The 14,751-nt window shown below is 35.6% G+C and overlaps 1 protein-coding gene across 10 annotated transcripts in view; it reads right to left on the reverse strand.

Annotated features, from left to right (window-relative positions):
• LOC127499176 (protein NLRC5-like) overlaps nucleotides 1–14,751 on the reverse strand; it is a 784,214-nt gene that overhangs the window by 640,167 nt on the left and 129,296 nt on the right. Inside the window, exons 15-16 of one of the 10 annotated variants that reach the window (XM_051869360.1) lie at nucleotides 13,176–13,349; nucleotides 4,026–4,199 (exon numbers count right to left, since the gene is read on the reverse strand). The exons of the other annotated variants lie outside the window; for them this stretch is intronic. Coding sequence (XP_051725320.1) covers nucleotides 4,026–4,199; nucleotides 13,176–13,349 — 348 coding nt within the window. The remainder of the gene's footprint in view (nucleotides 1–4,025; nucleotides 4,200–13,175; nucleotides 13,350–14,751) is intronic. 10 annotated transcript variants of the gene reach the window in all.

The following is a 14,751-nucleotide window of genomic DNA, read 5'->3' on the forward strand; positions in this document are numbered from 1 at the left end:
AAAGACCCAGAAGCACCACCTGTCACATACTCTGACATCGTCAATTACCTGGTTTATATGGTATCAGTGCCTACACAATGCAAGAGTTCAGACCCTTTAAGCAATTAGAAGCACATTTTTAAGTTTAAGTTATTAGCAAGCAGGATTATTTAGAGAAACTGCTTGACATCACTAACCAGTCTATGACTCAGTAGGCGAAAATATTATTATTTTTACAATAATAAGCATCAGATAAGCATCATTTCGTCAGTTCTGTAGCTGGCAGGTCGTACGGCTCGATGCTGTTAATGTCAAGCATTTTCTCTAAATGACGCTGCTCGGCGCTGTTATTTAGTCTCTCCTGATAGAGCCCCTTTCCTTTCACCTTCTCCTTCTCCATTTCTTCCCATAAAACTGTGCTGTAATTTATTTATTAAATTATTCTGCTCTCTGTTGGTCTTTATCTCGGGCTGCAGTCGAGGTTACCATAGCAACAGATACCGTAAGTACGCAACCCTTGACGAAGCTGAACTTTTGAAACATTTGATGAAACTGAAATTCTCAATTTTAAATGAAAATGTAATTTATTATTTTTTTGCAAAGATAAAGGACAAAATATGTTTGCAGTTACATATTAACAAGGTCATAGTCAGGTATATTTAATAAAAACAAGACTAACACAAAAAATCTAGCTTGTGTTGTTACTTTCGTCCCAACTGACGGGGTTGAAAGTAACAATGTGCAATTTATGTTCAAAGTGAAATTATACTGAAGCCGTTCTACATTTGTACAAAATACCACCTGGTATTGATAGACCACACCTGTGAGTTACTGACCACAGCAAAAATATATCGCTGTCTAAAACATTATCTTTTACATTTTTGTGAAAAATGGTAGGCTACTTTCGTCCCTGCTCTCCCCATACTTCAAAACTAAAGTCTTAATAATTATTGTACTAGTAGTAGTATTACATTGTCATTAAGAAATATTTAATACTGTACAATAGTAATACAATAGTAGACTACATAGTACATAGTAATAGTAATATGGCTCTGTTTCTGTTACAAGTTAAACCGAACTTTTATTTTGACGGGTTGCTGTGATCTTGAAGTTTATGTGTGTATATGATATGACAATAGTTTTTTCTCAAATTAAACGGTAAAATGCTCATGAAGTGACTCTCAGAGCAGCTCTAGAGATGAAGTTTATGTGTTCATGTCTATGTCGTTCCGAATGGCTCTTTAATATAACTTTGCTACATGCACTCATCTCAGTGAACGTCTCACTCAAAGTCTTAGTTTTTATTCTGCTATTTATTCCATTCAATTTTAGGCGCAGACGTGACGTAGACGTCACACAGACTGCATCAGGCTGAAACTAGCAACAAACTCTTGCGTTGCGCCGGGTGTATGATAGAGCCCCAAGAGTGAGACTAGAAGTACAGCCATATCATGTGACATTCCAGGAAATCTCTTAACATAAACAATGATCAGAGATCCAGAGATCACTATAACATGCAGAGAGAAACGGTTTGGAGACAATAAACACATGATTGCAATAATATATGGTTTATCTAGAGCTGTTCAACGATTAATCACATCCAAAATAAAAGTTTATGTAATATATGTGTGTGTACTGTGTATATTTATTTTGTTTATAAACACATACATGTATATATTGAAGAAATATTTACATGTATATATTTATATAATTTAAATTATATATAAATATTTATTAAGTTGGCTTGAAAAAGCCCACTCACTGATCTTCTATTTAAGATTATTATTATTATTCTTCTTAGACTAAAATTTCTAAATGCTACTCCTCCTAGACTGTTCAAGCTGACTCGAGTTGCCTTATCTTTTCAGACTGATCAGACTTACGGTTTTCCTAAAAATGCTGATTAAATCTTGGAAAAATCCCATTGACTTTCATTGAACTGCCTTGGCTGATCTGAACATTCCGTCCAACTGTCAAAATTCAAATTCAAACACACAGACTCAATTAAACTGCCATTCCTGTTTCTAAGCCATTTAAACTCATTCAAACTCATTTAATCTATCTATCTATCTATCTATCTATCTATCTATCTATCTATCTATCCATCTATCTATCTAGCTTTTAACCCATTTTAGCCCACCGGCAACTATAGTTGCCGCAGAGTATAGTTGTCATTTTCCTTTTGTAAGTACTTTTCTAGATGTTTTCCATGTTTTATGTCTCAATGACATGCAAGAAAACAACCAAATACAGGATTTCAAGAACAAAAAAAAGGTATTGACTTCCTTCCTGTCACATGAGGCTGTCAACTTCCTACCCATACTTCTAGGAAGCATATTGAAGGCAAACCCTCCCAAAGAAAAGTAATTTTCATGTTAATAGGAAGTATTTTTTGTTGACATATATATATCTACATAATCATGAGGGTCTCTAGAATCATCCAAACAAAACAAATCTTACAATAGATCTACAGTTTTTTGTATACTTAGTCAAAAGTCCAAGCGGCAACTATAGTTGCCGGTGGGCAAATGACTTGCAAGTACATATATCATGGGGAAATGGAGTATACTGTGTTTAATGAGTTAATAAATCAAGGTTATTGGTCTTGTTTAGTGCATTTTGCCTTCATAATATTTTATATTGATATATATTGTTATTTTTTTTATTTTTTTTTTTATTTACTTATTTTTTGTTTGTTTGTTTTATGTGACCCTGGACTACAAAACCAGTCATAAGGGTCAATTTTTTTGAAATTGAGATTTATACATCATCTGAAAGCTGAATATATATAAGCTTTCCATTGATGTATGGTTTGTTAGGATAGGACATTTGGCCAAGACACAACTATTTGAAAATTTGGAATCTTAAGGTGAAAAAAAATCAAAATATTGAGAAAATTGCCTTTAAAGTTGTCCAAATGAAGTCCTTAACAATGTATATCCATTCACAAAAATAATTTTTTATACATTTACGGTAGAAAATTTACAAAATATCTTCATGGAACATGATCTTTACTTAATATCCTAATGATTTTTGCCATAAAAGAAAAATCTGTAATTTTGACTCATACAATGTATTGTTGGCTATTGCTACAAATATACCCGTGCGACTTCTTACTGGTTTTGTGCTCCAGGATCACATATAGGAGTAATTTTTTCTAATGAACAATGTAATTTAACTTTTTGATTCACAATGCTCTGTTGGAGCAACTTAATGGCTGCACTTTGTTCTGCATTATGTTCCACCACTTTAAGACAAACGGATTTGTTGTTTGATGTGTTTTCATATTCAAGAGATTATAAGCTAAATGCAGCTTTTTTGTGTTCACATCAAATGTTCTTCAACTTTGATCTGTTGATCTGTTGAAAGCAGTTATTTTGAGTTAGATGCATAAATGTTATCCTCCTATTCAAAGTTTACATTGAGGGGTGCATACAACATATTTGCCCACCGGCAACTATAGTTGCTGCACATTCAAATACATTTTTTAAGAAAAAAAACAAAAACCTGGGGAAAATAAATGCAGAACATGTTCACATAGGACACTATTAATAGGAATATATGCATGAAATCATTCAGAAAAATTTGGGCACAAATGGGTTAAAACTACAATTCTAAAACTTAAATTATTTCAAACTGAAAAGCTTCAAACTACAAACTTTTAAAACTTCTTCAAACTTTCTGGACCAGCTTTTTCAAGCAAAATTAAAGTTTGTCTACAAACTGTTTTATCTAGTTGATTTTTATATTTTTATATTGTCCCTAAATATATACATGTATATGTATAAATACAAAACAAATATACACAGTACACACACATATATTACATAAACTTTATTTTAATCATGACTAACTGGCTAACAGGTTGAAAAAAAAATCATTTTTGAGTGAACTAACCCTTTAAATTCATGAATGGTAATTTGAATGAATGAATGTAATAATAGTTTTCCCTGAATTCTATTCCATTTTAATGTTACTTTATGAATTATTGAAATTGCAAAATTCACAGTGACACAGTTTCATGTGAGAGTCGCGTATGATCTTACTCTAGTTTCTCCAGTTTACAGTGAGGATTCTCCAGTCCAGCAGAAATCATCTTCACTCCCGAGTCTCCTAGTTTATTCCCAGACAGATACAGTTCTCTCAGGTGTGAGGGGTTTGATCTCAGAGCTGAAGCCAGAGCAGCACAACCTTCATCTGTGACACCACAATCCATCAACCTGTAGAGAACAATGACACACTCTTCACTCTCTCAGATCAGATCAACAAGGAATTTCTCAAGATCACATTCAAACTAACAGTGTGATGATAAGGTGAGAGAGACAATGAGAAAAAAATGAATCAATTTAAAGATCAATAAAGTCAGTTTCCTCTGAAATCATATTCTTCTTCTTTTTGCCCCCTGAACACAATATTCAGATACTGAAACTCTGACATCAAATTCTACTACAGATTTATAATAGTGAATAAGAATAATTGATATGACATCTATAGCTCTCCTATCAACACACTGATGTGAGAATCACCCAAATACATTTTTCAGTAACACTTTCTATGAAGCCTGTGTTTATAATGCATTATAAGGATATTCTTAATGCATAATAATGCACACATAATGCCTTATAAACAACCTTATAATGTTGCATCATCTAATGAATATTCATAACAACAGTAATAATACTTAACTCTCTGTGGTTATAAATAAGAGTATGATTATTTATAACACACAATGAACATAATTTTATCCACTTAAGTTATAGAGTAATATATATCCCATAGTTTCATATTTTAATTTCCCAAGTCTCATATCTTGACATTGTTTACTGAAGATCTGCACAGTATAATACTGCATCTTATGAGTGGAATTTTACTGCTTAAAGTGACTTGAGCGATGCCTACTGAACAGGAGAGCGTGTGCTGCATCGATTGTGATATTGTCATGCCACAGCTTGAAAGTCTGGATAATTCAGACGATGAGACGACACATGTATCTCACATCACCACACGCATGTGTCGTAGTGCTCTCGTGAGAAGGGGGAAGAGAGGAAATTGTTGAATGAAGTTGTTATTTTGTTTTTTTGCCGCACAAAGTATTCTCGTCGCTTCATAACATTAAGGTTGAACCACTGTAGTCACATGATCAGTTTTAAATATGTCTTTATACCTTTCTGGGCATTGAAAGTGTAAATTAACTTGCTGTCAATGGAGGCCTCACTGAGCCATCGGATTTCATCAAAAATATCTTAATTTGAGTTCTGAAGATGAACGAAGGTCTTACGGGTGTAGAACGACATGAGGGTGAGTAATTAATGACATCATTTTCATTTTTGGGTGAACTAACCCTTTAAGGCAGTGGTCTCAAACTGCCGGCCTGCGGGCCATTTAAGGCCCCCACTCCCCCTCCACCCGGCCCGCAACTGATCTCAAAAATAAAACATAATCCGGCCCGCTAAATTATTATTATTATTATTAATATTATTATTATTATTATTCTCTAGTTGTCTCATACCATATTCCATATTCAAAAGAATGACATGATTCTATTAAAAAAAAAAGTGCGCAGGCAGATTTGATGAGAGCTGGTTCGGGGCTTTCGTAGTTTATTTGTTGTTTGGCTGCAAAGTGCGAATGCGAACCGAAAAGTAAAGTGGATGAGGAACACAGACAGTTTCAAGAAAGATGGACATTGCAGTAATTTTTTGTGGAGTTTAATGGAAACGCTACCTGTCTGATATGCAAAGAAAAAGTCGCCGTTCTAAGGGGCCGTTCACATATCGCATCACATAAGCGGCCGCGCCGCTTTCTCCTTCTTTCCAAAGCGCTTTCGCTCCCGTGGCGTCTGTCGTTGCTATGCAACCATGAGCTGCTCTCTCTACAACAAAGAATATACACTAACAAGAAGCGACACTCAGTAGAACGTTCCACTGAAACACCGGCGCCCAGCAGCGGCCCTGCGTTTCCGCCATTTTGGGGTGAAAGCGAGTCGGCAGTCCACTAGTTTCTATGGCAAGATCAAATGCTTTGTTAAAAAAAAAGTACATTAAAGCTGAAATCCAACCAGAATGATGACAACACAGAATAAAATACTATCACTAGTGATCATCAAATCCTTTTTACAGTTTATTTTACACACTTTGTGTTTAAGTCTTCCACTTTTTTCACAAAACCTTTGGGTTAAAATTCTTTAAAAGGCTTATAAACACTGAATTATTACCAACATATGAAATTAAATTAAGGACATGCATCAGAAAAATTGGGAATGTTGGACAATAAATAAATGTAACAGCTTGATTTTGCAGTGTTGTCTAATGTCCGTTAAAGCAAAAGTGTCCAAAAGTGGGAATTATGCGATAAGGGACACAGCAATGCATCATGTATTATATGATCATTATGTTTGTAGCGTGATCCATTAAAACGTACAATATATATATATATATATATATATATATATATATATATATATATTTCAATTCAGACCTAGATATTGTTACTATTACTCCACTAGGTCTGAAATATATTGTTCGCTGCAAACATGATGATCTTAAATTTATTAATTATTAATTTACTATTAATAAATGTGTAAAGTTGCATAAAATGGAAATACTCAATAAAGTAGGCTAACTATGTTACCTCAGATGGTTGAATAGTTGGATTCCAGAACCGGTAAAATAAAACGTATATAAGACAATACAACATTTACTGTAGGTGTAATGAAGGGCTGACAGCGTGAGGATCCATTTGCAGTTTCTTTATTGTGACAACAAAGCACAAGGCAGACAAGGGCAAGACAGTAGCGGAAACAGGGACAGGCTTGGGTCGAGGCAGGCGGCAGACAAACAGAAACTTACAACAGGCAGAGTTCAGGGCAGGCAGCAGACAAACGTAATCCAGGAAACAGGCAAGGTTCAAGGCAGGCGGCAGAGGTTCACAAATGATAAACAGTCCAATCGATAGCAAGGTAACAGTCCACAAGAAAACGCTCAGTAGTGATCACCGGGGCAAATCAAGACTTCGCAATGAGGTGGTGTGTGTGTGAGTCCTTTATAGTCCAGGTAGTGTGCTAAGCTGTATGTGGCAGCTGGTGATTGGTGTGGAGTGTGCATGTGATTGGCAAGGAGGATTATGGGAAATGGAGTCCAGGAACTGACAGGAACAGACAGTGATCGTGACAGTAGGAGCCATACAGTTTACTGGTGACTTAACTTAAAAAACTGTTCTATTGCGCTTCTCATTCGCCGATTTTGGGTGAGTAAGATGTGAAGGATTCTATGGTCCAGTTAGTATTTTCAGCCCATAATGGTGGCCGCGCTACCGGAGCGCCATCTAGTGGCTGTTACCCAAAAAATATCAAAGTGTCACCTCTTGGGTTCTATACTCTTTGTCCACGATGACGAGGAAGTTTCAGCAAAAGAAAAAAATGATTTGTAGTCCTTGCATTAGCTCTACTACTAGATATAATTATGGAGATGAGAAATAAAAACCCGCCCTGTACAGCTATGATCAGCTGTTCGGCTGAGCTTTCGGTGTTGTTACGGAAAGGCCGAAGCTCATCGGTTGGTTCTTGTCACATGACCTGCGGCGCACTTGTGGCATTCTGAAAGATGTTTTCATCTCGCCGCGGCATAGGCGCGCCTGGAAAAACGAGCGCGCCGCACCGCATGCGCGTCGCGACCACGTCGCTTCTATTATGAGCGCGCTTGCTCAAATTATAGTAAAAGCACACGCGCAAGTCGCGAGCATCGATTTGAACCACCGAAACGCGTCCGATGCTACCAATAAACATTACCGATGCTCAAACGGCATCTTGGGCAAATGTGGCTCAGCTGTGTGAGCAGAAGCGCTGCAGGTGTCTGACAAGAAATAAAATAGTGTACAAATGTATTCAGGGATTGCATTTGTTCAGTACAGTGTTGTTCAGTGCAAGATTTTGATGTTATTTAAGCTAACATAAAGTAAGGGAAAATATTTGCACTAACTGTTAAAAACTAATACTGTATATAACAATGATAGAGACACTGCTGTTTACATTTCTTTAAGTATGGCAAAAATATTTTAGTAATGAAATTTGAAGTAAATGAGAAATAATGCAAAGGAAAGTAAATTTTCAGAAATGTTGTGCTTTCTTGTGCTTGAATGTTAAAATGGCCCTCCTATGAGGTGTCAATCACAGCAACGGCCCCAGCCAATTTGAGTTTGAGACCCCTGCTTTAAGGACTTTACACTTGCTTGACTAAATGAAGAAAATGATTGACTTTGACTTGAGATCCAATGACTCGAGACTTGACTTGAACTGTCTGACTCGAGAATGACTTTATAACAACTTAAATAATTAAAATGATTTTTATCAAAGTCATCACAGCGAACACTTTAGTTTAGGGTCCAATTCTCACTATTAAAGTTGCTAATTAGAATGCATATTACTAGGATATTGGCTGTTTATTAGTACTTATAAAGCACATATTAATGCTTTATTCTGGGTGCGAACTACGGGGGAGCTAGGGGGAGCTCGGCTCCCCTTAATAAGACATGGGCTCCCCTAAAAACATGATTTGTGAAGTTTTGGGGGATCTCAAAAAATATTGACGTGTTATTTTGACGTGCAATTTCAGTTTTGTGTAATGTGATCATCGTGGATTATTATGTGTAAAATTGCAAAAATATCATTTCAATAAAGATATACATGCTACTCTTGTCATGAGCATCAAGGTGTGGGGGCGCTGCGGTGCAAAATCCACTCATGTTTAGTACATGTTAACTCGAACAGCAAAGGAAGCTGACCCCAGGCCTGTGTTAAGGTGAGGCATGTTATTCGCAATTATGTGTTTGGGTTGTTATAGCTCTGCGTGACTCGATGTATTAGACCTAATTTAACAGAGGAATTCTGGTATTCTTCTGTAGCCTGACGAGTAACTTTAACCGTTGTTCTTGTGAACTCAAAGACAGCCTGATGCTTGTTTATAGACTATTTGTGGGTGGCTGTTTGTTGTTTCACCTATCAATTCGTGTTGATAATGTATAATAGGCTAAATCCTGTATAGTGATTTATCCTATATAGTGCTTGCATAAAGCTGTTATGTATTTTTGTAACTCATTGTAAGCCCTCTTTTGAGGCACGCGCAAGCGCACGAATACACGAATACTTTGGGGCTTCCCCCAAAGTCCATGGTATAGTTCAAACACTATGACCGCTTAATCTTAATATCTTAACATATCCAATACCTTACTAACTATTAATAAGCAGTAGGAATTGGATCCTAAAGTAAAGTGTGACCTCATCACAACATCAGTTGATGAACAAAATAAGCTACAGAACCAGCGAGGTCAGAGTTTGCTCAATCACGTGACGCTGCAAAAGCACAGAAAAAACATACAGTGCGGTGAGTGCGCTAAATACAGAGGGAAGAAGAAAATCTCCCAACATTGTTTCTGTTGAATATAAACACTTCGAAATGGACAATATTTATAAAAGGAGATTTGCAGCATAAAAACTGTTAAGGGATATCGATCGGACACGACCATCACAACCTCCAACTTCAAAAAGGAAAGCCATGTAAGCGAACCTGTTCGTTAGTTAATTTGACTAAATCTAGAAAGAAAAAAATGGTCAAAACAGCATGTCTTTATACAATTTATTTTTCAATTGTAGCTTAAGGTTGTCAATAGATTAAAATGATAATTAATGATGGCATGTTTTATAATTAACGTAATGTAAATTCGCTGACATTTGGCACGTTTTATTGTAAATCATTGTGCTTTAATGCCAAATATTTCGCTCTTTCTAAAGCAGGATCAGACATTATTAGAAATGACACCAGAATTAATAAAATGCAGCCAAAATTCAAGATATGGTGCAAAATGGCCCTAGTATGAGCTTTTTATATTTACTATATGATATTTAAGCAATATTTCCAGAATATTAGCACGGCTGCTAATGTGATATTAATTTTATACAATAGTTCAGTGAACTAAAAGTTAATATTATAGTGACATTTTAGACATAATATTGTCAATATTCTCTGTTTTTGCTCTTTTTCTCCCAACGACAATATCTCAAACAAGCCACAGCAAAAGAGGCATGTGTCTCTGCAGCACCAACACACAGTGGTGTTTCCTTACTGAATGAATCCGGAGTTTTGAACAAATCGGTTCAGTGATTCAGTGATTCAGTCACTTGCTTCGTTCCAGAATGAATCGGCCGTTTTGAATGAATCAGTTGAATGAATGCTTCTATGACTCATTCATTAAGACAGTGATTTACTGCCACCTACTGGCTGTTTTAATTTCATAATTAAAAGCGTAATTAATTTTTCCCCATCTCATTTTTTTTTCTATATTCAAAATTCTATATTAAAAAAAAATTATCTCAACATTTTTAATGCTGTTGTAACTGCAGTGTAAAAAATTCCCTTTTGGTTAGAAAATGGTTAGAAAATATCCCTGAAAATCAATTTAAGAGGTCAAATATTGGCTCTTAAAGTAAAGTTAATTTCTGTCACTTCCCTGTAGGTGACATTCCATAAAATATATATAAGCAAAGTTAAACATAATGACATTTACTAATAAACCTATATAATTAATGCATCACACTTGTGAATTCACCTTCAACATTTTTCATCTCTGATGGTCTGAGGGTGAGTAGATCAACAGCAGATTTTCATTTTGGGGTGAACTATCCCTTTAATTCTCTTTGCTCCTGGATTAAACGTTGTCAAAAGTTATCAACCAATCAGAATAGACCTCCACGCCTGACCGATGAAAATGATACAGGAAATCTTATTGGCTGTAAGTGAAATGCACCAGAAACTCTTTTGAAATATCAAAGGTGGCTCTTTAATTTCTTTACAATGTTAGAAATGTTTCAGAATGAGGCATTTGTATGATTTGTACATATAAATAACCTAGTCTGTGTAACTGCATCACTACATTGTACAGACATTACAGGTCAAACCCCTCTGATGTTCGATTTATTCAAATAAACATATTATATGGCTCTTAAGACACACTGTATATAAAAAAATCAGTGTTGGCATTTCGAATTCCTCAACTGAATTAAGGTAATTTGTTTCATTTGTTTTTATTTAATGTTTACTTGTCTTTTTTGTAAATTCAATTCAGTTTGAAAGTCAGTTTGAAATCAATCTTCCTTGTGCTGCATGTAAGCTATTGCAACAAAGTTACTCTATTGTGAAGACAAATACACAGAGTGAACAAATGTTTAAGTGAGATTATTGTAATGGTAATTAATCAACGTTTAAATACGTAAACAAAAGCCTAAATTCAAATCTGTTCATCATATAAAGTGGACGTGTCTCTTCAGAAGACTTGAATTAAACCGCTCCATTCAAATGGATTACTGTTACAACGAGTCTTGTGCTTTTTGAAGCTTGAAAATAATGATGGCCTTGACAAAATGGATGGACAAAAATTGAGATATTAAAATATCTATATGGCAGTATACAGTATGTTGCGGTTTTCCCCATGGTATTGAAAATGATACTGAATATTGATATTTTTCAAGGTATCGTATTGAAGTTAGAAACTCCAGTATCGTGACCACTAATTCATGTACTTTGTCAATAAGGTAAAACTTTGCTATTTTCTACATAGATCTATGATTTGATTGAATATATATTGGTACAGTAATTCATTAAATATCACCAGCTAAAAAGTAACCAGTAACTAGTACTCTGAGTAGTTTTTGAGAAGAGTACTTTGTACTTTTACTTCAGTACTTTTTGACACCAGTAATTTTACTCGTAATTGAGTATTCAGCAATGTAAACAGTACTTGTATTTAAGTACAGATTTTCAGTACTGACAGAAGGAAGTTATTTCAAACTGGTCGCCATTAAGTGTAATTGTTCCTTTTGTATGCGATGGTGTGATTCTTCAATAAATGAATAAATAAATAAAATAAAGATCAATTTGACTGATAGCATTATTATTTTTTTTTTTTTTTCAAGATTTCTATAGATATCGAAATATTTTGTTATCGTGATTTATTTTGGTCATGATAATCATGTAAAAATGATTCAGGTGAACCACACTCCACTTCCCTCTTTTCAGCTGCAGATACACAGTTTGAGGCAATGCTCACGCTTCTGTAAGGGTGCTCTGTTTGAACAAGCATTACAAGATCAGTTGAATTACATCAAACTATTTGTGTTTTTTTGTTTGTTTGTTTTTTTAAACCCTCTTCACTGTAACCTGTGTCTGTTGTCTGGTTTGTAGTTTGTTCGGTTTATTTAACTTGAAGGGGTGGATTCTGGAATCCACTGCCGCTTTAATATATATCTTTTAAGTTATTAACCAACTTTTATCTTTCTGTTAAATTATTTGAATGACTTCTTCAATGTATGTTAAAGCATTTCTTTTCCTTTTCAAACACTAGAAAATAATTTTGAATATTGTCTGTACCTCTCACTGAGAGAAAAGAACATGTTATCAGTATGTTTTGGGAAAGTTTCCTGCTCAGAGCAGAGCTCAGATCAACTTCAACCTTGAAGAAGCTGTGAATCATGTGTATCTGTGTATGTGCGCTAAGTGTTCTGTGCAGGTCCTTTGTACTGGTGGACAACTGGCACTCTTCTTGAGACCAGCAGACGCCATGTCATGACCCCAAAAGGACATCCAGTGCCTAAATCCAGGGTCCCCTCGTCAGCATCGTGACGAATGGAGATATGCTTCTGACTATCTGTCCATGTGTGGAAGATTTTTCTTAGCCAATCAGAATCATTCAACCTGAAGTAATGACGTAGTTAGTTGACTCTGAGTATAATTGTTGTGGAAATGTGAATGTACGCAGAGCGGCCTACGAACTCCTTGTGAGACTTGAAGCTGGCTTCTGCTGATGAAACTGCAAACTATTCTTCAGTAAAATTATCTTCAATTTATTATTTTTTTAACTCTGACTCCGGGTCTTTATTCATCATATCTGGTCTTTTGGGTCTTTAACTGTAAAATTCCCCTACAAACTGTTAGTTTTACTTTCTTTTGCAGGATAATAATATATTTAGATCTAAATTTTTTCAGGTAGACTCCTCACCCCTTCCTTCTACTGCCGGCAGGATCTGACGGTTCAAGCAGGAATCTGTCACTGAACCGCCGGATGGGGTTTACGCCAAAGGATATTTTGTATGCACTATCTACATATTAATCCTTATTCACTTCCAGTCTTTATGATAGAGATGATCTTACCACAGTTTCTCCAGTTTACAGTGAGGATTCTCCAGTACAGCAGAAATCATCTTCACTCCCGAGTCTCCTAGTTTATTCCTAGACAGATACAGTTTTCTCAGGTGTGAGGGGTTTGATCTCAGAGCTGAAGCCAGAGCAGCACAACCTTCATCTGTGACACCACAATCCCTCAACCTGTAGAGAACAATGACACACTCTTCACTCTCTCAGATCAGATCAACAGAGACTTCATTATTAAAAAGAAACCAAAACAAAAGCACAAATCCCCATGTTTGATATGAGTTTTACTACATTTGTGTGTGTGTGTGTGTGTGTGTGTGTGTGTGTGTGTGTGTGTTTGAGTGAGAGGAAATTATGTTAACAGATTATCACATTAAATAATATGGAAAGATGATCACAGAAAAAAGATGGATGTGATGGTCATTAAGGATGAATTCATGTTCTTCATGTTCTTCTATTCATGTTTTTTTTTTTTCAATTTCTAACACACTTTTCTCCAATCTGTATCACATTTTCAAAACTCTAAACACAATTAGCACAACATCCGTCTGTTGTGATCTTACCATAATTCATGTCGTTTTCACACAAAATGCAGTCAATTAACACATTTCTAGAAGGCTTAAATTTCTTTCTGATCTTCTTTACAAATGCTTAAACACAGCATGTCAGAAATGAAGACCCAATGTTACAATCTTTAAATATAGTATAAAACCTCTACTTCTGTACCAACAGCAGCTCAAAAGTTTTGAAAAAATCTAGAAAACAAATACTGAAACAATTGATAAGCATTTATAATTAGCAGATATTGAGAAATATTGAGAAATAGCAGATTCCAATCTCAGTTGGAGGAATAGTCAGATGTTGAAGCTCCTTCATTACATGGACATACAGTAAAATAGACACAGACTCATTGTTCAGTGTGGATGAAGAACAACACAGAGGAGCAGAGAGAGAAAAAATGTCTGGGTGAGGGAGAGGAATAGATGAAGGAGGAGAAGAGTTGGATCAGGACAAGGGAGAAGAAGAGTTAGGGGAGAGGAGTAAGATTGTGTGCTGGATTGTGCGTCTCTATAGTTTTCCTCTTTTACACATGATGAACCTATGAAAGCTTATTTCTGCCATGAATAGAAAATAAAAAGGCAATTGTGACTTTTTATCTCACAATTCTTACTTTTTTTCTCTCAATTCATATAGTTTTTATATCACAATTCCTAGAATTTTTTTTTTAATTGTGTCACAATTACTTTTTATACTTATTTATTCTGTGGCGGGGAAAAAAACTTCCACAGTAACCAAAGACCATGTATGTTGGATTTGTTGTTGATCAATGGCAGCAATTTCATTTAAATTCATGTAAAGCTTTTACTACACCGATTCCTCTACCACTGTTCCATATACACTGAATATGTGGTCTGTGTAGGGCACTAACTAAGGGGCACCATCCCACCCTCTATGGGCACCATCAACACCCCACCCACCCCCAGAAAGAGATTTCAACCAAGAGGGCAACTGAAGTTCAGCATAGGGGTGTCAGGATTACTAGTGAGAGTGCCCTAATCGGCCACTAGAGGGCACT

Source organism: Ctenopharyngodon idella, chromosome 17, assembly GCF_019924925.1.
Source record: "Ctenopharyngodon idella isolate HZGC_01 chromosome 17, HZGC01, whole genome shotgun sequence".
Classification (NCBI taxonomy): Eukaryota; Metazoa; Chordata; class Actinopteri; order Cypriniformes; family Xenocyprididae; genus Ctenopharyngodon; species Ctenopharyngodon idella.